The 24,284-nt window shown below is 40.1% G+C and overlaps 1 protein-coding gene across 1 annotated transcript in view; it reads left to right on the top strand.

Annotated features, from left to right (window-relative positions):
• tenm4 (teneurin transmembrane protein 4) overlaps positions 1 to 24,284 on the top strand; it is a 96,102-nt gene that overhangs the window by 65,818 nt on the left and 6,000 nt on the right. The window contains exons 21-27 of the mRNA XM_068745576.1: positions 3,000 to 3,232; positions 4,000 to 4,154; positions 10,461 to 11,338; positions 14,952 to 15,124; positions 17,783 to 18,018; positions 21,367 to 21,663; positions 22,589 to 24,203. Of these exons, the coding sequence (XP_068601677.1) occupies positions 3,000 to 3,232; positions 4,000 to 4,154; positions 10,461 to 11,338; positions 14,952 to 15,124; positions 17,783 to 18,018; positions 21,367 to 21,663; positions 22,589 to 24,203 (3,587 nt within the window). The remainder of the gene's footprint in view (positions 1 to 2,999; positions 3,233 to 3,999; positions 4,155 to 10,460; positions 11,339 to 14,951; positions 15,125 to 17,782; positions 18,019 to 21,366; positions 21,664 to 22,588; positions 24,204 to 24,284) is intronic.

The raw sequence follows: 24,284 nt of genomic DNA on the forward strand, positions 1-24,284 counted from the left end.
GGATCTCAAGGGAGGACATTCTAGGAAAGCGATTTATCTCTTTGTTAAAGTCATCAAAGAAAGGTTGAGTGGCTCGGGAATGTTAGTTTGTCATAACACTCCTGGTAATTCTGTCGGCTAACAGCTATTTTTAATTCTATCCACTAAGATCCAAAATGTCCTCTCCTTTCTTCTCCTGTCTTATTTTCTGCTGCTTTCTCTCTGAAAGAAACAAAGACTTCAGGCATAGGTAAGAAATGCTGTGTTTGCTTAAATTGATTTGATGAAAATAATACAGTCCGTATTTGATTTTGAATTTACAATTGGAACCAATTTCATACAAGCACGAGCTAAAATATCACATATTGAGATATTGGCTGTCTGTAATATCCAACTACATGAATCTTAATATTGAGGCTTGGATCCCGGTTCTATAAAACTCGTCTGCGTCTGAGTTTGTCAATGAAAAGGAAGAATAATAGAATAACTAGAGGTATGTTTAATGATGGTCCGATTACATTGTGATAAAAGTAATATTATTACCCCTCTAGTTTTTTTTTAAATATTTAATATTAAACCTTTTTATTATGATTTACCTCATGGTTTAAAGGGGTTATGGGTTGCCATTTGTCAAGGAATTTAAGCATTTTATAGTACGATAAAAACATAGTTTTAGACACACCTTTCTACAACCGCTGCAATGTAACACGAACATGCTGCAAGAAATCCTAAATTTATGAAACGCACAAATTCTTTTTTACTAGTGTCAGAGTGTTGCTACTTTATAGCTATCAGTTCTACGGTGTGAGTTATGGAGTGAAGTTTATGGCGCCTTAGAGTTGAATTATACCGAGAAATGGACAGCACCCCTATGATTTGTGCAAGACCCTTTTATATGGCGTGTCACAAAGGTTTTGTAGCTTGGTGAGCGTAACAAAACGGCAACTCGGGAAATATTTTATCAGTGCTTAATATATTAATATTGATTCTTTGTTTTGCTTAGTAGGTGTCAGTGAAGGAAATCTCCGTGTTTTGCTAACGGTCTTAGTTAAAGGGGTGTTGATACATTTTCCACCATAGGGCCATGACGTTATCTGAGGAAACTGCGGAAGAAAAGACAAAAATAGCTGGCCATTGGCCGCAATTTCCAAAATTACCACATAAACAAACATTCAGAGACTATTGAAATGTCTCTCTCTCTCTCTCTCACTCTGCTGTCTTTTCATATTTTCAAATGTCCCTGTACAGGAAAGAAAAAACACATTAGCATGTAATACGCCAACTAAAAATACTGAGGAGCATCAAAGCTCTGTCCCTTTGCTCTCAGTACTCCAAACACATTTGCATATCGAGAGGAGATTTATCCTGAAAACACAGCATGCATCTCTGTATAACGGGTGGCTGCCTCCCATTCATGTATGAGCGTGCAGTATAGGACAGGAAGGTGGTTGATCTCGAGACAATGCTCACTGACCCCCTACGAAGGATGTCCCCATCCACTCCAACTATGTGTGCCCTCTATTGCCATGCCAGCATGCAGCAAAATCCAATTATCTTCTACAAACTAGATGTCAGTGAATATAGACGGAGTGCGTGGCCACAGCCCAAGGTCACCAAATAACGCCTCATACTGTAGTTTCAAGCACGGTGTAAGACTAACACCGTTATACGTGCAACTAGAAGCTAGTAAGGTATCGGCTGAATACATGCGTCAGACAGAATGCAAAGCTGAATCCAGTTATTGAAGCTTGCTACCGAGCTACTCCATCTACCCTGCAGCCTGGAATATCAGTGTTAAGATGGCACATTGTGACATGCGCGCCTGAGGTTTGTCGCAGCGTCTTGTAATCGCTGATTCACTAAAGGTCAATTGTCATTAAAATTATGTACTGGACTTTGCAATTCTACAGGCCTGTTCTGTATATTTTGGCATTGTTTTGCAGTAAAAGAAGCTTCAAGGTTGAAATTCTTTCTTAATCCACTTTGAATGACGTCCCGCTGACAGGTTCTTCCATAAGGCTGTGTTATGTCTGGCATTCATTCCTGATAACTGGACATTCTTAAGGTGACACTAACTACTTCTTTGACAAACGGACTGCTGGCCCCTTGTTGCATCTCAACAACAGCCAAATACCCCCGCCCCCTAAAAAAGGGTGTTTACTACTGGACTACTGGTACTGATTAATACTTAGTTTATCCATTTTGTTGGGTTAATTATTTTACCATTACGTATCACAACCACACATCGGCTCTTCTCTAAGGCTTCCTTTCACTGGACAGGCCTGTCTTGATTGACTGTAATGTAAAATCAGCCCACCTTGTAGTTTTTAGTCATGAACTGACACTAGGTTCAGTGAGCATTTGGTCTTTTTTATTAGAATCTTTCAAGTTTTGGTTTTACAGCAGATGATCATTTTGTGCATCCATTAATTCTGTTCACCCCGGGAGGATTCGTTTTTACCTCTGCTAAGGAGTTTATGTTTTAACTTGGTGTTTGTCTGGTTGGGCCACCTCTTGGGGATACGAATGACTACTTTGGAAGTTTAATGGGAATTTGTTGTTCTTTGTAGAAATACTAGGCTCTTTTTTTATTTCGATGTCTCTAATGTTGGATCGCCTGCAGCATTACGTGTTTCAGAAATTTGAAACATGCTAAATATCTGCACCAATACATAAACAGTATTTTCACATATGCGTACTACGTATATGAATATACGCATGCAGTATATTCAGGCAAATGGCATTTCCATTCTCTTTAACAACAGGGATGTCTAACTAAGCTGACTGACTGTATTGTGGTCGGGTTCTAAACTCCACAATTGCCATGTTTAATCTCATTTTATTTTTTCCATGTTTAATCTCATTCTATTTTCCTGCTTCCTTGTCTAAACTGTAAATTGACTCTCTACATGTATTTTGAATCCTTTTTAATTGTATTACCCAAAGTTTCTTATTGAAAGCACTGTAGCCCTTCCAGCTTTACCAACGTGTGCTTCTCCTCCCGTTTCCCCTTCCTTCAGCAACAGCCCTGCCCATAAGTACTATCTGGCCACCAGTCCAGTGAACAGTGTTGTGTACCTCTCGGACACCAGCAGCAGGAAGGTGTTCAGGGTCAAATCTCTAAATGTTGTCAAAGATGTGGCCAAGAATCTGGAGTTGGTGGCTGGAACTGGCGACCAGTGTCTTCCTTATGATGATACTCGCTGCGGGGATGGAGGAAAGGCCACTGAGGCCACTCTGACGAACCCGAGAGGTATTGTATTGATGTTATTAAAATCAATGTGCTGTTGCATGACGGTTGGGGGTCTTTTTTTATTACCCCTTCTCAAGTCGACTAGATTTCTGGTTATTTAAAAGCAGTACTCCCAGAGACTTGATCAATACGTTTTCATGCATTAAATTAAACGATCTTCCCTTCAACATGAAGTCCTTAATTTACAAGCTCCATTTATTTTTATAGAATGTGTTTTATACCATGACTTTCCATGTGCTTTCAGAGAGCTACATTATCTTGTTGCTTCCGTGCACGGATGATGCATCAGTCATCAGAATGCATGCTCACAATTTGTCCTCATTTGTGATTTTGAGAACTGCATGTACTGAAATAACATTGAAGCCTCACTGAAATGTGCAGAATTCAAGGCATATTACCAGTGTGTTCAAAATAGTACATTTTGCAATAACTGCAGTATATTATGTGTTCATATAGAAGTAATGTTTCACAGATCCTGAAATACAATAAAAGATATGTGCTAAACATAAATAAGGTTAGTGTCACCTGTTTGAGTTAGAAAGAGTTATTGCATTGATGACAGTTTTTGTACTAAATGAATAAATGCATCCGCAATTCTTAAAGGAAACACCATCACATTAGCTTTCATTGCCGTGATCTTTATTGTTATTACTGTAAGGAGTGCTTGATTTCATCCACTTTTATTTTCGTAACTGTGACTTGCAGATAAGCAAAATAACCGATCCATATTTTCTTCTCCTGTCCTTTGGGTGACTCTTCATTTGCAGGCGTTACCGTGGATAAATACGGTGTAATCTTCTTTGTGGATGGAACCATGATTCGCAGGATTGATCAGAATGGTATCATATCTACTCTTCTGGGATTCAATGATCTCACCTCTGCTCGACCTCTCAGCTGTGATGCTGTGATGGACATCTCTCAGGTATGACCAGCACGTGTCCTTCTGTCTCTCAGCCTGCACCAGTTCCTTTGGCTGTCTCCAACATGCTTACATCCCCATGTGGGCTCTTAAACTGGATCTAGGGATTTATTTATGTATTTATTTTAGTAGCTGCATGATGCAAGCTTTTAGATTCACATTAGGTGGAATGAATCCTTTGATATTGGAAGGTAGTTGAACCAACATGTATTACCATTAAGTTGGAATTCTGCCAGCAACTTTGACACTGAAAGCTTTTTTTCTCTTGAAACACAAGCCCTTGTCAATAAAGTTTATGTAAGCCTGAACAGTTAATCAAAATATTATCAAAATGTGAATATGGCAAAGTGTAATATCAAATCCATAACAGTTTGTGGATAAAGATAAAACAATATTATAGATTAAATGGCTTGTATGGAATGCTTTGGCCAACAAATCATTTTCTGTAGACATGGGAACATGTTGCTTTGGTACTAATTACAAAAGAAATTCTGAAAATGAGATGCAAAAATTTACATTAATCATCCATTGAAATTCTGAGTTTAATTGCTTTATCTGTCAAAATAATGCTGTATGATTTGTATTTTATTTTGCAAATAATTCACTCCTACTCTTATTTTCTCTTGAATGACATCCGATTAAATAGTTCAGTGCTTAATTAATGTACAAGAGTAAGTTTTTCAGCAGCAAGGCAGTGAAGAAGAAAAACAACAACCAGGCAATATTTGTGTAATCTTGCTATTAATAGGAAATACATGGAGGATGTAATATGTTGCACTTGATACTTGCAAAACCTTCTCGGAGTAGAGAGGAGGAGTTTAATGCATCATATCAAGAAATGTCTGGATTTGCCAATCAAGATCTCAATGGTTAGAATGTTATGAGCTGCATCGGTCTTTTGAATTATAAAACACAAGTCAATTCTAAAACGTTAAGTAACCACAAAGAGCAATTACAAATGGAGAGAGAGAGAGAGAGAGAGAGAGAAAGAGATTTGGAGCCGCAGTGACACTGCAGTGCTGGGAGCATTGATGTGTCTGTAAAGTGACCACACAGCCCCAAGTGCGAAGGACCTTTGACCTATAGCTGTAGGGGGATGATGATGATGATGATGATCTGCAACCTTGCTGGCTCTGAATTTATTCTCACATGTTCAGTGATGCATGCAAACACATGTACACATACATGCACATTTATGCACACGCATGTACCCGTCCACGGCACTAGACAGAACATATCCCCCCAGGCAAGGACTGCACTGTGGTCACTTCTTCCTCTAACTCGGTGACTTTCATTTGGAGGTGACAAGACACATTTTGCATATTATTACCATGGCTACATTACAGTTTTCGACCCATTTAATTAGCATTTGTAATATTCAGAGGAAGCCAACAAATTATTTTAATAATTCCTTAAGTTATGCTTCTAGTTTGATAATGTATTGCTTAAAGTTAGGCTATTATTAATGCAATAAGAGACGAGACTCGCCATCACATATCTCTGCCTTACCAAGCAAATCCCCCAAGAGAAACAACAACACAGCCAACCTTCAATGGAGACATTTATTTTAGTACATGCTATGCTTTCTCTTCGTAATGGAGGACCACATCTGAACTGAAGGCTTTTTTGTTTTAGTTGGTAGATGCGCACACAAAGATTAACGCATCTTACTAAATAATATATTTATTCACACTAATAATGAAAGGCCTATACCACTCAGAGTGGCAGAAGAATCTCCAAAACTAAGAAAAAGCATTTCATTTTGTGCTTATTATTTTATATTTTATGCTTTAGTTATGATACAACAGCATAGCTAAATAATAGTCATTAATTATCCCATCAGGATGACAAGATTGGTCACGATTGCATTGGTTGATGTCATTTAGTACTTTTAAAATTGACATGCCCGCCTACATCAGATAAGATGTTACACAGATTCCAAATTAGACGCAGTCATATCTTTTGGAATAAAGCAGCCACAAGAAGAATCCCGGGCTCGATCAAATCTGTCATGACATTATTATGTTGCTCTTACCACGAGCGATTGGGGTAGTCATTTATCCTTGTACGCTTGTCAAATCATTTCTTTGTGTCTTTCTATTAAACAAAGTAAAAACTCCACATATTTTTAATTTCATTAGTCAATCTATTCCAGTCTTACTCCACAGACAGTAATGCAAAAACTTGTCTTTGTCGTGCGTATTCTACGGACCTTTAGATTTGACATACTACTTAAGTTATAGCCCTGCTCTCTCTCATAAAAGTTTTTTTATATATATATGTTTTGTGATAGTACATAATTATTTGCTTTATATAATACTTGAACTGTTTTATGCTGTACCAAGTCCAGCTTGTGAATAATACACATTGCTTTTTTGCAATATGAAAAGTGGCTGCAGTGCAGTTATATATGTTATGTGACTTGTAGCGGGTCTTCAATCAGTTAAAAAAGTTCAATGATGCTAAATAATGTTCTGCTGTGAAAAAGGTTAAAGACTATCAACAGCTCAGCAGGCAGCAGCCTCCTTTACATAATTACTGTCCAAGGAGTTGACCCAAGGACACTCAAATGTTCGACATTTCGGGCCACCCCATGCACCAGCAGGCTTTCTAGTATTGCTCAGGTGGGATGCATTGGTTTTTTTAGACTGCTTAGTGTCTTGATCCTTGAGTTTTGTGCTACTTTGGGGAACCACTAACGTTTTTGTTTACCTTTTTTTATCTGTGCAAATCTTACATACTGTGGCTCTGCTGTCGCTGCTTTGAATTTGTGCTGGGCAATTATCTGGAAGGACAGTGAGAGCTTGCGTTATATCAATGCATGCATTTTACCTCTTCATTTCAGGACTGTGATTCAGGCATTGAATACCTCAGTGTCTGATGCCATATTGCATGTAGCCTGTCTGTATGTATGTCTCTATTGCAGTAACCGTAGTAACAGCTGTTTGAGTTTGTGTGTGTGTGAACACATGCTCAACTGAGCATAGAATATTGTAAAAGATCTGACTTATAATATCTTGACTTTAGCACATTAGCCAACACTTAATCTCAATGTACATTTTGATTTGTAACATGTTTATCATGTGATGAACACATTTTATTCTTGATGACATTGAGATACGTGCATATCAACATTGTGTGACATAATATATTGCTGTTTTCAGGTTATTTGTAATTTTGGATGCAGCAAAAAAACAAAAAACAGATGTGTTCAAACTGCTCAGCAGCCACAGAGCTGAATTATTTGCAGGTTCACTCATTCAGTGGCTGTAATGATTTGTTGTTTGGGAGAAGCACTGTTTAAGAACACCTCCACCAACTAAAGCTGCAGTGTGGAAAAAATTCTGAGATGCAGCAGTTGTCATTTTTGAGGAGACAATTAATAGTACTACTACTAATGTACATTTTTCTACTAGATGGCTTTGTAGTTTTGTTTGGTTGACAGGAGAACAACAAACAGAGCTTATATATATATGCTGTATACATACATGCATACATACAATACATACATACATACATGCATACATACAATACAATGATGTATTGTGGGAGCAAAAAACACAGAAACACTCCAGCTGTCTCTAACAAAACCCGGGGGAGATCCCATTCCTCCTTTTACTCATGGTTGCCACAATGCCACTCCCTTGCCCCCTCCACACAAACACATGTGCCTGTTGATGCTCACCACCACAGCAGTGAAGACGGAAGCAGAATGACTGTAGTGCAGCTACATTAATGAAAAATCGCACAAGCACAGCCTCAGACAGTATAAAGCATCCATTAAAAATTAATCCAGGGCACGTCTTCCTAATTCAAGCACTCCCCGGCCCTTCTCTCAGGACTGGAGTTTCACTGTAAAAGGCTGATCACAATGCTCATTACATTTTCCACACCTTGCCTCTTCCAGGCCAACAAAAAAAGGTCATTGTTATCGCGCCATGCCCTGGTTCTGCTCTGTGAGTGAGCATGCTGCGGTAAAATTCCTTCTTAAATCTAACTCTGCAACCTTTCCTTCTTTTATCTTCTCTCAGCCATACAAACAGACAAGAGTTTGACCTCAAGCAAATGTATTATTGTGTTCCTACCAAGACCTTGAGTACATAATTGTTTCACAAATGTCATGTTCTTTGTTTGATGAAAAATGTCGATGTATGTCCTATGCAATTCAAACATAAACAAAATAAAATTGTGCACTTACATTTTTTTTATTTGAATTTAGCTTTAGCGGTGTAGGATGCAGCATTCAGTTCAAAAGGTCTTTAAATAAAGATTGTTGTCAAACAAAGAGTGAGCAAAGAGTGAAGCGATCATCAATGGAAAATATCCAACTGAGAATTTCATTAGTAATTCATTCTACTATAACAAACTAAATCTTAAACGTGTGGGATTTTTTCTTCTTCTGTAAATTCCTGATTCGATTATTTGACTAATCAGATCTTGTTTTTTATGTAAGCGACGGCTGTGCCAGGGAGGCACCACTGTCATCTACCACACGTTATAAAGGGACGGGTATGATCAGGCTGCAGCATAAGGGACAGCATCTTGAGAAACATCCACTCATCGGTCAGAGTGGTGTGAAAGCCTCCTCACAGGCAGCTCCCCTGAGTCACGCCACTCTGTCTCATGAAATATTTAACCATCAGTGCTGACAAGAAATAGGTTTTTAAAAAATTGAAGATCCTCTTTATTTTCCAAGTAATTGCATTTTCAACCGATTGTTTGTATGTGGCCCAATATGTTTCTTGTACTGCATGATGGTGGTTGTTTGTATGTGGCCCAATATGTTTCTTATACTGCATGATGGTGGTAGATTATGGGATGATGAGAGGTTTGTGGGATATAATATGTATATGATGGTAAAATTTCTTTTTTAAGTAACTAGACTAAATGAAGGTGCACTAAAATATTACCTTCATAGAATCCCCATATCATATTACATTTTGTACCAATTTTGCCCTTTAAATGACAAAATTGGTCATATGCCCGGATATCAGGTAAATAAAATCTGTACTTTTAGCACAAAACTGGTAGCACCTTGCTCGTCTGTGCACCATTGAATATCGTGTTGTTGTTTTTTGTGCTTTGTTTTAGTAACACAGAGCAGAAACATTTTAAACCTTGACGTTTTCCCCACATTTTTCAGTGGAAATCATTTTCTTATGACATTTGAAGTTCATTTTTGTTTACAGTCTACAATACAAACAGTTGAACATGCTTCCTTCGCAGCCAAATAGTATCTGTACTGTTCACCACCATCTCTAATGTGTCCAACACGTCTAATTAGTCTATTTGGCTTAGCGTTCTACGCTTGGCTTATACCTCAAGTATGCAACTGGGGGTTGTTGTCAGAAAAGCATAATAAATATGCTGTGAAGGGCAAGCTAACAATTCATTTCTTGTTAACATGCACGTGACTGGATGCACAGATTTCTCCCTAGTTAATTCTAGTGAAAAAGATTAATGCAGTTTACGTTTCCAGGTCATGATGAAAAATTACTCAGACCCAGTAACAACTGCATTCATTAATTCACCCCCCTCATATTCCACTTGTAGGACAAGGTTTTACAAATAATAGTGAGGACACTCATCTAATAGATTTCCCAAAACATGAAACTGTCTTTGTATTTTGACCCAGCGTTTAATCAGTCTCTTGTTGGTGTCCCGAGCCTTTTATTTAAATATAGCCCCTTATGTCGCATTTCCTCCTGGGATCACAAGTCAGAAGGAGACCAGCAAATTGAATGAATCCAATCATTTCAATTTGTTAAAAGCTTGATGCATTATTAGGATAACAATAAGTCATAATTTAGGAGGCCAGAGGCATGCTAGGCTTTAATTTGCTAAATGTGCTCCAGTTTCATTTCAAGGACTCATGCACGCTCTTGTAATTACAAAATTAATAACCCACAGCAATGAAAAACAGTGACTCAGTGAAGGTAAAGGATGCAAAAACCCAGTCCTGCATCATGATCAATTGATGTGCTTTGCTATCATTTGAAAGACTTCTCCTTCTTATACCCTTCTTGCTGTTATCATCTTTGATCTTATAAAATCATGTCCTGTGTTTCAGCTTTTAACAGCTATTCCGACTGCTACTCTCCTCCTTATCAGATAAGAAACATTTTCAAAACATATTTTTGCTTCCAGTGTAAACCGTAACATATCTCGCAGCGTCTTCTTTGTGAGGGTTTATCAATGATTCATCGCTTGAGAGACTGTTCTCCTCTGATAAAGTGAAAAATGTGTGGATCAATAAAAGTAGGTCCTTTTTTTTGTGACCTGCAGCTGATGGTGTATCTTTTCTCTTAGGTACGTCTGGAGTGGCCCACATCACTGGCAGTGAGTCCCATGGACAACTCCCTGTACGTTCTAGACAACAATGTGGTGCTACAGATCTCAGAAAACCATCAAGTACGTATTGTTGCAGGCCGGCCCATGCACTGTCAAGTTCCTGGAATTGACCATTTCCTCATGAGCAAAGTGGCCATCCATGCCACCTTGGAGTCGGCCAATGCCCTTGCCGTGTCCAACAATGGCATTTTGTACATTGCTGAGTCAGATGAAAAGAAAATTAACAGAGTGCGACAGGTGTCCACCAATGGAGAGATTTCCCCAGTTGCAGGAGCACCGAGTGGCTGTGACTGTAAGAATGATGCCAATTGTGACTGTTACGCTGGAGATGAAGGCTATGCCAAGGATGCGAAACTTAATGCGCCCTCTTCTCTGGCAGTGTGTCCAGATGGAGAGCTTTATATTGCAGATCTGGGCAACATTCGCATCCGCTACGTCCGCAAAAACAAGCCCTATCTGAATCCCCTCAGCATGTATGAGGTGTCCTCCCCCATTAGCGATGAACTCTATCTGTTTGACTCAAATGGCAGCCACATTTTCACGCAAAGTCTGACGACGGGAGACTACCTCTACAATCTGACCTACACCGGAGTCGGAGGTCTGAGCGGCATTACTGACAAGAACAGAAACACAGTGATCATTCGGCGAGACACAACAGGATTGCCTCTGTGGCTGATGGTCCCCAATGGGCAGACATTCTGGTTCACCATCGGCACAAACAGCGCCCTGAAAACGGTCGCCGCTCAGGGTCAAGAGTTAGCTGTAATGACCTACCATGGAAGCTCGGGACTTCTCGCAACTAAGACGAATGAAAATGGATGGACCACCTTCTTTGAGTAAGTAATTGTTAAATTAATTTGTAATCCTTACACCCTGGTTCTCAGTTGAGCTGATTATAGATTACTGCTTTGGCACAGAGAACAACTAAGGAGATATTTTAAATCTCTTAAATCCAGAATTCAATTCAGCTCATGGTCACATTGAATACTGAGATGCTTTGATGGGTGAATGTTCAAAGTTGGAGACATCTTTGGTGTCTATATTTGGTATTTTAGCTCACGAGACACCTTCTTCTGCCTTGATCTCTATTTCGCTCAGAGTACAAGTCCTTTGGAAAAATGGGTGTAATCCTATTATGGGCACAAATGGGATTATAGGATGATATGTGACTCATCTGCACCCTTCCTGAAACATACACACTGCAGACCACTAGCTGTTTGGGAGTTTTAAGGCACATGAACAACGTGTATCTGCTAGTAAGCAGATTTTACCCACAGGGCTATAACAAGGCTGAGCAGTATAAGCATAATAGGATCGGCAGAGGAAGCGATTGATTGAAGCAGAGCATCCAGTGTGTGTGTAGGTGTGTGTGTGTGTGCGTGGTGGGGGTGGGGGGGTGCAGCACATGCTACATCATGTTCTTGTGACTGCTACGGAACAATCTGTTCCTTAGCATATTATAGAGTACCGGGAAATCCTTTGTTAACGAGATGTCATTCAGAAACGTGTGATTAAGCAGACTGCTGAATAAATTTAACGCTCACGCATAATCAGAGGCTCTGTTCAATCACGGCAGATATTTATCACCTGTGTTTGATTTGACAGTCAACTAAGACTTGTGACGTAGACATTTATCATTGTAAAGTGAATTGCCTGTTGCGTCAACAAATGTAGTGTATGGTCAGAATTCTTATTTTCTTCAAATTTGTGTATGTAAGGGCCGCTCTGAATATCATGATTGAGGATTATCTTCCTTTTATCCAAGGAAAAGACTGGAAAAGAAAATTAAAGCTTCATGAACACAACGTCACACCTTTACTGAAGCGCAGTCACCTCATTATCAGCTTGAGTGACAATTGGAGCAAAGGCACTGTACAAAAATACATACGTATAGTAGAGGTGTGTGTGTGTGTGTGTGTGTGTGTGTTAATGACATGAACGTTGTAGAATGATTCAAGTCAGAGTTAATGTTTGATTTGTAGTTTTGTTTTGCTAAACAAAATCACACATTATCAGAGCATCATAATCATAATTTGTTGCCATCATTAATTGAATAGGAGCCTCCTTTTACTTCTGCTTAATTCAAGCTCGCTGCTTCACCCATACTAATTTGTGTCTACTAAATTCTTACAAGGCTTTAGATTGAAATAACAATAATGCATGTAACAACAGGTTGCCAAATTTCTCCTCTGATTAACGGGGCAGTTAACAATGCAAATGTTCAATTCTGAGCAAAAAATTAGGTTTTATCAGTGGTTTAAAGCTAATTATTAGGTTTATTTAATACATTGGTAAGTTACATAAAATAAATCTGCTAATGAATTTGGGCCAATGCCATGACTGTTGCTCTTGTATTAGCAACAAGCAGCAGATGGAAGTGGAAACATGAGAATATAGCTAAGATATGCTGGAGGAGATGCTGATATCAAGATTATGGCCCATTGCTGGAGCGGAACGTAAAAGGTCATGGGTCCGGTTTGTGACACAGAGGTGATTCAAATTGAATGAACTTCTGTCCATCCAGTTGGAATGCGGTCCTCTATTTTTGCTGAGCATCCTGCCCCTACATGCCCCATTTGTCCAGCAAAAGTCAGCCGGTCGACAGCTGAGTTCAAGCTGGCAACCCATTAGAACTCAGTGGTAAAGCCTGAGGAAAGGCTGGAGCCCGGGGTTTTAACTGAAAAAGAGCGCTCAGGTCGAGAATGACGTTTCTATCTTGTGGACTTTTATACAGGGGTGAAGCAAATAATGTGTGTTTTCTGCAGAAACTTTCATTGTATAATGAACACAGGGGAAATATGTTGAGAAAATATAAACGTCATCAGAAGAAGTCAGATGCTTTAAATATACATTACAATGCTATCTAGTATGTTCTTAAGTGAAAGAGTTTGATCTATTGATCACAGTACAGATAATATCAGATTACATTTTATCTCTGGAAGATGATGAATATATTTATTAGATAGAATGTTAGAGTACAAGTACAGTCACACAGTAGCATGTATTACAGTACAAATAAAGTCAAACATCCTGTCTAAGAGGAGCATTTCAAAAAAGCCCTTGCGGTCTTGTTTCCGTTGAAAGTCCTCTCCCACTCTTCCTTTCCATATTGGATATTTGAGATGGCAGCACTGAGGAAATATCAGAAAACCAGCAGGCACCAGCTAATTTATTAGAGCTTTTATTATGGCAGGCAGCAACACTGAAAAGGGCTTTCCAATCTGTATTCAGTGTGCAGATAAAAGTCTTCATTCCAGGTAATGTAGCATTCAATCACCGCATTCTAGAACACGGGCAGTCTGAAAGATTTCAAATTGTTCTATGCTGATGTGCTCTCCGAGCGAAATGAAACAATCTGGCCACTCCTGTGATAAACTGACTGATTTTTAGGCCGGAGAGATGCTGCATTTCTCCAAGTAGTCGCACCTCAGTGCTCATGTTTCTTAGACTGCATAATGAGATTAGTTGTTATCTCTAATCTCTTAAGATAAGCAGTAGTTTTCCATATGTGGAAAATATATTAGATTTTTTTTTTTCCTCTGGCATGACAGTTTTTTTTTCCCCCTTGGTGATTATTTTATTTTATTTTTTATGTTTCTGTCCTTGGTGATTTCACTCACAAATTGAGTAACATTTATGTTAATGCCACTTTCCCCATCTTCTTGTCAGAAGGACAAGCAAGTTCAAACTTGCTTGACTCTTATGTTTGCTCATGAGTCTCAGTTCATGAATAGCGATTTGCAGCAGACATTTCTGCTTCACAAAAGTTGTATTGATTGTGCTTCACTGATTAAAGCTAATAGTTTAGCATGTTACCCTCAGGCTGCCAACATTGATGGATTTGCAGCTGTGTGAACTGGTTGCCTTGACACATTTCCACAATTTGTGACACCAAGATGGAAAAATAAAATTATATTTTTGAAACTAGAAAAGCACTCAGAGAGCGCACACCTCCGCCAAGCAGCTCATTCCCCTCCTAATTGGATTCACACCGTCCACATGGTGATCTGGAGCGTCACCAAAAGGTTCTAAATTGTTCTTGGTATCTTTTTACACCAACCATGAAAAGCAAAAGTGTATTTTTAACAGATTTTTTGAATCTGTAAATGGGGTTTTCAGACAGACAAACGCTGGCGATTACAGAACCTCCGCCTCGCCTCGGCAGAAGTAAAAAATAAATCCCAAATTCTACTTGTAATTCCTGCTACAATGAATCTTAGATGATGGCACAACTCATTAGACGCATGGAACCACATCCATTTATGCATACCTGACCTGCATTTATTATGCTTCCATTTCATTCCACAAATCTCAAGTCTCAGCAGACGTTTTCTTTTTTTTAATACTACAGCACCGTTTGTGATCCTGCTCTTGCTCACTGTTTCAACAGTTTCAGATGTCATGCTTTTGTTTGCCCTCTTTGACTCACATTAATTTATTTCTTTGTAGGTATGACAGTTACGGGCGTCTAACCAACGTCACATACCCCACCGGCCGAGTGAGCAGCTACCGAACGGGCTCTGACAGTTCCGTCCACATCCAGACAGAGGGTTCTAACAGAGAGGATATAACCGTCACCACAAACCTGTCAGCCTCTGAAACCTTCTACACACTTATGCAGGGTGAGTGGATTTTTTACTCGAGCTCACAACAGGAACCTGTGATTTTTAAAGTATTTTGTGTCGATCCAAGTGTTAAAAGGCTTGTTTTTTTTCTGGTACATACCAACAGAAAAAAGATCTGGCCATTTATTTTTGTGTGTAAATATTTTATAAGCACCTTTATTATGATTTTATTTTGAGTTGTTATGTTATTAAAGGGATTCTCGTATTTACATTTTTCATAAAAATATTATAAGAGAAATATTCTGGCAAAATCCTCTATTTGACTTGGGTTCACAGTAATTCAGCTGCATGTGTAGCTGTTGTACTCACGATTATGAAAGTTAAATAGGAACAGAATCCCCACCTGATTGTGGAAATGGTGTGTGTGTGACCTGATTCTGGAAGCTGCGTTGCATGGACTAGTAAAATATTTGTGCGATATTTCAAGAAACTAGCGTCGGTTAAAGGACTGATCTATAACCCTGTTTGTATTTTACCGGAGGAAGTGAGCCTCGCCAGCTAAACAGAATGGTTTTAACAGGACGATGCAGGATGGTTCCATTGAGCTGACAGTGAGTCAGTTATTCAGAATAACCAGGATATTGTTGTTTCCTTTTTTTTTTATCATGTTTAATCCATTTCTGATTGTATTTTTCGGAGGTTCAGGCTGCTGGATCTTAAATCCTTAGCAACTAAGAAACAACAACAACAATCTAGTTATCTATATTTAAGGATTAATTAAATATCATGTATTTTTCGTTGACTTGGGTGAGTTGACTTTCAAATGAAGATGTAACTTCTCACATCTTTGCCTACAATATGACTCTTGTTAGTCTTCTGTATAAAATGTTGTAGTGCGACTCCGTTTACCAGAATGGAAGCATGTATTGACCTTCTGTCAGAAGGACATCGCTTACAAATTACTAAGTTGGTGGCTCTCCGATTTCCTCTCGGTTTAGGGAATTTAGTGACAGAGATGAAAGCAGAGGGCGGAACTGATGATGTGTCTTGGTCCACCTGATTTGTCTTACACCGGCAGGCGTATCCTGCCCAATTATTCCATTGATTACACGTTCATACTTTTGAACTTTCTGGACCTCCCTTGATTTTTTTTTTTTTAAGGCCCGCTACACATATACACACTCACACACACACACACAGAGATGCGATAATGTACACACCACAACGCTATGTCTGAAACAGGAGATAACAGTCCCTGGTTTCTCGCAGTTGCTTATTGGATTGATCACCGCCACGTTGTGACCTTGTCTTGGATATCTGTTTGTGAGCACAGTGGCGCCTGGAACTCTGTCAGTAATTAATTCTCTGTTGTCTGCTTTGTACGCTTGCTATTGGGTGATCACATATCACGTGGATGCACTACCTTCGAGACTCCATTCTGGTCATTCAGTGTTTTTCTCCTCCCTTTATCACTTGATGACTCTACACTTCTGGACTTGCAACAACTACAACAAAACTTTGTTGATAATTACAGTATTATTAAGAACATTGAGGTGTGTTTGACGCTCATGCAGAAGGGGAAAGAATCTTGAAGGGCGTGCTTTCACTTGTTATGTGATCACCTAATTCCAAGGTTACAAAGCAAAGAATAATAGTGAATTAATGAATCAATGATATATACATATATATATATAACATAGTAATGAAAATAGAGATGCAAATGTCAAACATTTACACTTTTGCTCATTCCTGACTTGTTTTCTTTTAAGCGGGCTAGAGGCCATTTAAATGTCAATGCAATGCAAATCCTTCCTCTGCTGAGCTGTGTGCATGCATTAGTAGGAAGTCTGCTATTCAGCAGTGTTGCCAGCTTCATCTGGTCTCAGAGGCCTCCTTTACTGAGGTCTGCCCTCGAGGCCTTTGGGTGACCCCTGCCGTGTCTGTATGATGGAGCGAGGTAAGGGCCAGTGCAAGGTCAGCCTGCCCCAGTCCATTTCTCTTGTCTTATCAGGCACAACACAAAACAAATGTAAACGTCACCTACTCACATTATGTTTATTGTTATTCTGTGTGTAAAATAAATCAATTCCCATTTCTCATTTGACAGGCTACCATGAGGGAATTAGTGTTTGTATTTTTTTTCCAGCAAAAATTAATTTAGCTAATAAATGTGATGTTTGACAAATCATTAATTTTCCAACGTTCTTAATGAGCACTGTCTCTGGACAAGCGCCAAGAAGGAGGCTTTCTCTGATGAATGTACATGAGATGTTCAGTGGAAACATTAGTCATTGGTCTGGAGCTGGAATACAGGCTGTCGTTACCTAGGGACAGTAGCAGACAGTGTGTGTGTGTGTGTGTGTGTGTGTGTTAACTCTGCCTTCTCCATGGCCAAAGGCAAGCTTGCAGCTTTGATAGTTTTCTTCCCCCCCCCATATCTTGAGGCTGCTGCAACAGCTGTAAAACTTTGTTTTATTGGCTCTGTGAAATCTCTTACTATCGATCTTTGTTGTCACAGGCCTCACATTATTGCAGGGTTTTTGTTAAATACAGCTTCTTGGTTTTTTTTTTTTTTTTTTGCTGAGCAGCCATGTTTGTATCTCACCGAGATGAACGCTAGATTTAGTTACTTCTCATCTCTTCGGATTCTGATTGTTTCACTTCTTCAAATCTCTGGTATGATCCTTTTGCACAATCCCCATTTTAAATCCTCAGATCAAGTACGGAACAGCTATTTCATTGGGCTGGACGGCTCACTGCGACTAGTGTTGGCAAACGGCATGGAGGTGTCCCTTCACACTGAGCCCCATCTGCTGGCTGGAACGATCATCCCCACAGTCAGCAAGAGGAACATAACGCTGGCCATCGACAATGGCCTTAACCTGGTGGAGTGGAGACAGAGGAAGGAGCAGGCTCGCGGGCAGATCACCGTGTACGGACGCAGACTAAGGGTGAGCGTGCCTCATGCTTATGCACACTCAAAACAGTACCTATCAGAGGATAGAGAACATTTTAGGACTTCCTGAGGTTTTATTTGAAAGGTTTTCAAAGCTCCCAAGAGAATGGCTTAATTGTTAAAGCCCACATGCACATACTCTACATACATTAATACATGTTATAGATAAGAAGTCACATGGAAACTTACACTGTTTAACATTATTTTGAAGATTATTTTAGCATTCGGGACTGGAGGAGTTTCAGTGAATGTCCATATAAGTGCGGGCTTCTTAAAATATAAATATAAAAAAATCCATGTGTCATACATCCTGTTTCATCTCCAGTGTCATCTCTTGTTTCAGATACAGATTTGCGGTGTGTGTGTGTGTGTGTGTGTACATACGTGCTAGCTCCAAGACTCAACAAGACTTTACATGCTTATGGGATGATAGCATATGTCAGATACTGATGAATTTGTTTGACCATTTTTGGGGGAAATTTCATCTTTAGAGGATCTAAGTGCCGATTTGGACACTGATAACCATGGCAACAGACAAATTTGAAATATCCCACTAATTGTTATACAGCATCATCTGGCTACTTACTTAAATCCACACAATCCGTGTAGAATAACTTGTAATTCGGAAATTACCGTACGATTTTTTTTTTGTGATGATACAGATGCAAAACATCAAAATGTTCAAAATGAAAAGAAATCTGATATTTGACAATGAAACATTTATAATTCTGTGAGTTACCATAACAAATATATTTGTTGATTATCTTGTGTGTGTTTTTTTACTTAGTCAAAGAACAACTTTGGTCACAACGTCTACCACATTCTCTGGGAGGTGACAGCTAATGGCGAGGTGCCGGTTTGTCTGTCACTGGCTGTTCATTTAATGGCCCTGTTGTCCCTATGGAAGAAAAAGCTTCTAAGTTATGTTACAGACAATGGCCCCAGGGGTACGACAGGAAATGGGAGCAGCCTAATGGCAAGAACAGAGGGGATGATCGGCGCTGCAATCATTGAGCGACCTTGAGTGGCATGTCAAGTGATATTACGTGGGTGGCTGGAGGACTGTGTGGAAGTGGGGAGGGAGTGTGAGGGACTCCCATACAGAACAGAGGGATGCATGAGAAATGGAGCAAGAGAGACAGCTGTGTGGCTCTGAATGCATGTCTTCTTGGAATGAGCAATGATTTTTGGATAATAGCAAAAGTGCTCAGGCGGTTGTTGTCTAGGTTCCATTTGTTTGTTGTACTGTGTACACGAGTACAGAAGACACGTGCACATGTTTATTACAGGTCACTGTTGATCCTCGTTTTGCCCCATCCACAGTGGCACATGCCACTTGAGCCCCCCCCCCGCCCCCAGCTTCTCCCAACATTCTTGATTCTTGTTGCTGAGTCACAGAATATCTGCTTGTTTCCAAATCCTCCTCCTCAGGAGCCTGTCACTCTGCCATGACAATAATTGTCAACCACTTTAAAGCAGAGATAAAAACCAATATCCCTTATTAGCATTTTGTTATCAACATAATGTCTCCTAATGTGGCGCTATGTGTGTTCAAATGATTTCTGAATGAATAAAAAGGTAGAATTTGTGTCTTTGATTGTAACATAAGCGTTAACATAACTGTTTAATTATTGAAGGTAGCAATGAAATGGCTGAATCAGTCGTTCTCGCTGATAAAAGGCATTTTCAATAGTTGTAATTTGACACAAAAGCTGATGCTACCTATTAAGAGATAAGATGTTTCAGTGACATTGTATGTTGAGGATAGTTTGAATTGTAGCATGTGAGGGCAGATGCACTGTAATGTACTGCCTTTGAGCATTTCCTTTCACAGGCAAAGTACAGTTTAAAATAATTCCTTTTGAATGGGTTTCCGTTCTCACGGGATCTCTGCTATATTATGTTTTCTTTTTTTTCCCCCACTGTGTTGAGTCTTTGGCAAGCAGAAGCCTGGCTTGAGGAACTCTTTCTTTTCCCTGTAACCGGTTCCCTGCCATCTCTAATGCTCTTCAGTGTTTCAGGAAAATGACAGAGCAGATGATGACTCATTATGTAACACCCTGACCTTTTTCTGTAGGAATTAAGGTACCCTAGCAAGTACTAACTAAATTATGTATTCATCTAATTTAGTTCTGTGATGAACAAATGAAAAACCAGCAACTATCTGAAGTGCCTCCTGGCTCGATTTTTCTTAAATTCATAAAAAAATCAAAACCTCCAATCACTCTTGGGGCTCAAATTCGTTATGTCTGTCCAAACTTCAAGGAACCTGTTCCTCATCAATCTGTTGCTTTAAGTGTATTAAAATAATCCCCTTGATTAGGTATCACAGTGACATTAATGGTGTAATTGTTGCTTTACACATGAGAGGCCTAAGCATGCTTTTCCCAATGTGAGGTTTTGCAGCAGGCCCCCGCTGCGATTTGTACCTTGGCATGTGTCTGGAAAGTAGCCAGAAGCAGCTTTCTCCAGTAAGATGTTTTAAAGTCGTGCCAAGCCTTTTTACTAAATGAAAGAGAAACATGTTTGAACAGAAACTGTCGACATTAATAAGAATTAAATCAAACAGAAAAACAAACATTTTAAATCATACAGAATCCGGAACAGGCTTTAATTGATACCAGAAGCCTCCATATTCCAAAATCTTCCAGATGTTGTTTTGAGTAGCAGTTTGTGTGGAGATAAACTCATACAAACTGACACCTAAGACTCTGCCCTCCTCTTGATTTGAGCTTCTGCTTAAAAGTCTGCCGACTGAAAAATCTAATGTCAGACTTGTTAGTTAGTTTGGCTGCAGCACTTTGGCTGCCTCCGAAGTGAAGCCTGGCAGCGGGCTTGACTCTCTGCTGACCTGAACGCGGCCTTAAGGATTAAACTGCTCTGCCTTTCTGCTCCGACCAGAGTGAATCCAAGTGTCACTGCGTGCAGCCTCACACTTTCAAAAGAGGCAAAAAAAACAAGTCATATTTCATCTAATCATTGCTCTCACATACAGTTGAAGACATTTAATAAATGGAAAAAATAAAATGCCAGTCATCTTCCCCTTCTGATTCCTTTCTGTAAGCAGCAAAAAAGCGAATTTGATAATCAAGTATGCTCTCTAATGTTTCTTGCATGACTCCGGTCATTTCTTTTTTACACAAAACAAAGAAATATGGTTATTGACACAATTACATCACTTCAGTAGCGCCTGCAGTTCAAAGATAGCGCTGCTTTGTTTAAATTCAAAGATGGGAGAGCTATCACGTGTTTTTCCAGCTCCTCTCTGTCATTTTATTTTTCCTCTTTAAATTTTATATGTTGAAATTCAATGTGTTTAACTACCTGCTCTTCATGTTTATAGGTTCATAACAGAAACTTGTTGTCACTGGACTTTGATCGGATTACCAGGACGGAAAAGGTCTACGATGACCACAGGAAGTTCACGTTACGGATCCATTATGACCACGCTGGACGGCCAACTCTCTGGGCACCAAGCAGTCGTCTGAATGGAGTCAATGTCACCTATTCTCCTGGAGGGCACGTGGCAGGTATCCAAAGAGGAACCATGTCTGTACGCATGGAGTATGACCAAAACGGCAGAATCACCTCCCAGATATTTGCTGATGGCAAATCGTGGACCTACACTTATCTTGAGAAGGTACGAATTGTTGATTTTGTCATGTTTATTTATGGCGCTGAAGGTACATTTTGTGCAGATAAAGTTAGCAGAAGTGGTTGTGTTAACTTTTAAATGCATTTAAAAGTTAACTTATAATATGCTGTTGCCATGTCGGTGCTGGATTATCAGGCTGTGGCACAGCTATCAGGAGAAATATAATTAAACGCTTCCTGGTGCGCTGCAGATGTTATGCTTTGTTAGCGGAGTGTGACAGGAAAGTTCAACCTGAAATAGCTCCGATGAGAGGAACAGAGTGAAGTGTCACGTCCTACCAACTAATTGAAGGCAAGATTTGCTATGAGAAGGTGAAAAGCTGTGATTCTCCTTCCTAGACATATAATATGAAAATGGCAGCCAGTCATCTTGTTAATAGTCTATCAACAATTTACAAGAAGGGTGTGAATTGCCTTTTTTTGTGATTTGCAACATTAAAAATATCAGTCCCTCCCACCCCCCCATGCATTGAGCTCAAAAGAGCCCACAAATAAGAAACAAGAGGCAGCATGTTTGCAAAATCATCTCTTCGGGAAATCTTGAAAATGTCAGAGGAATATTGTATTGGCAATACAATATCAATGACTATACTTTCAAGATGGAAATGAGATCTGGTCTGAATAATAATTGCAGCAATATCTGTTTATGGTATAGTCAGTCATTTTGTTGTTAATTGTTCATGCAATTGTTGAACAATTAATTGTTCATGCAAATGTAAAGTCTAGAATATAAAGAGAGGTATATATATATATATTTTTTTTTTTAATGAAAGTATAGTTTGAATTTAACCTCAAAGTGTCCTCAAAGAAGAGCAAACGTGTATTGATCAAATGTTTCTTTGTGATGCTTAAAATGAGTCTTGCACTGTATTTAAATTCCTCAAAGTGCTGCTTTCTGTTTCTCTTTGCAGTCCATGGTACTTCTGCTCTACAGCCAGAGGCAGTATATATTTGAGTTTGACAAAAACGACAGACTGTACTCTGTTACAATGCCTAATGTGGCTCGACAGACGCTAGAGACCTCCCGCTCAATCGGCTACTACAGAAATACCTACCGGCCACCGGAAGGTAACGCATCAGTGCTCCAAGACTACAGTGAGGACGGCCAGTTGCTGCAGACCACCTATCTGGGCACAGGCCGCAGGGTCACCTACAAATACGGAAAGCTTTCCAAGCTGCTGGAGATTCTCTACGACACCACACGTATCGGCTTCTCCTATGACGAGGTGGCAGGCATGCTGAAGACCGTCAACCTGCAGAGCGAGGGCTTCACCTGCACCATCCGCTACCGTCAGATTGGCCCACTGATCGACAGGCAGATTTTCAGATTCAGCGAAGAGGGCATGGTCAATGCCAGATTTGACTATGTCTACGACAACAGCTTCCGAGTCACTAGTATGCAGGCTGTCATAAATGAAACCCCACTGCCAATTGACTTGTATCGCTATGACGACGTGTCTGGCAAAACAGAGCAGTTTGGAAAATTTGGAGTCATCTATTATGACATCAATCAAATAATCACCACAGCAGTGATGACCCACACCAAGCACTTTGATGCTTATGGACGAGTGAAGGAGGTCCAGTATGAGATCTTTCGCTCACTCATGTACTGGATGATGGTGCAGTATGATAATATGGGCAGAGTGGTGGCCAAGGAGCTCAAGGTCGGGCCTTATGCCAACACCACGCGATACACATATGAGTATGACGCCGATGGTCAACTTCAGGTCGTGTCCATCAATGACAAACCTCTGTGGAGGTACAGCTATGACCTGAATGGCAACTTACACCTTCTCAGCCCAGGAAACAGCGCCCGCCTCACCCCACTGCGCTACGACGTCAGAGACTGCATTACTCGTTTGGGAGATGTCCAGTACAGAATGGATGAGGATGGCTTTCTCAAACAGCGGGGGAACGACTACTTTGAGTACAACTCAGCAGGCCTGCTGGTTAAGGTGTACAACAAAGTGAGTGGCTGGAGCATCAGATATCGTTATGATGGCCTGGGAAGGAGGGTGTCCAGCAGAAGTAGCATGAGCCACTACCTGCAGTTCTTCTACGCCGACTTATCCAGCCCCACTCGGGTCACCCATATGTACAATCACTCCAGCTCTGAGATCACATCGCTGTATTACGACCTGCAGGGCCACCTGTTCGCCATGGAGCTAAGCAGCGGGGATGAGTTTTATGTGGCCTGTGACAACATTGGCTCCCCTCTGGCTGTGTTCAGCGGCTCAGGCCTAATGATAAAGCAAATCCTCCATACGGCCTTCGGCGAGGTGTACCTTGACACCAACCCCAGCCTCCAGCTCATAATCGGCTACCGGGGAGGCTTGTATGAGCCTCTCAGTAGACTGGTCCACATGGGCCGACGGGACTATGATGTCCTCGCTGGCCGATGGACAACACCTGACCATGACATATGGAAACGTCTGAACAGCAACCACATCGTGCCATTCAACTTGTACATGTTCAAGAATAACAATCCGCTCAGCAACAATGAGGAGATAAAATGCTACATGACTGGTAAGTTGACTTAGTAAACCTCTATTTGACAGAGATCAGACAAACTGGAGGAAGTAAAATCTCCTAACATTAATATAAAGA

This window comes from Brachionichthys hirsutus, chromosome 11, assembly GCF_040956055.1.
Source record: "Brachionichthys hirsutus isolate HB-005 chromosome 11, CSIRO-AGI_Bhir_v1, whole genome shotgun sequence".
In the NCBI taxonomy this organism is placed as follows: domain Eukaryota; kingdom Metazoa; phylum Chordata; class Actinopteri; order Lophiiformes; family Brachionichthyidae; genus Brachionichthys; species Brachionichthys hirsutus.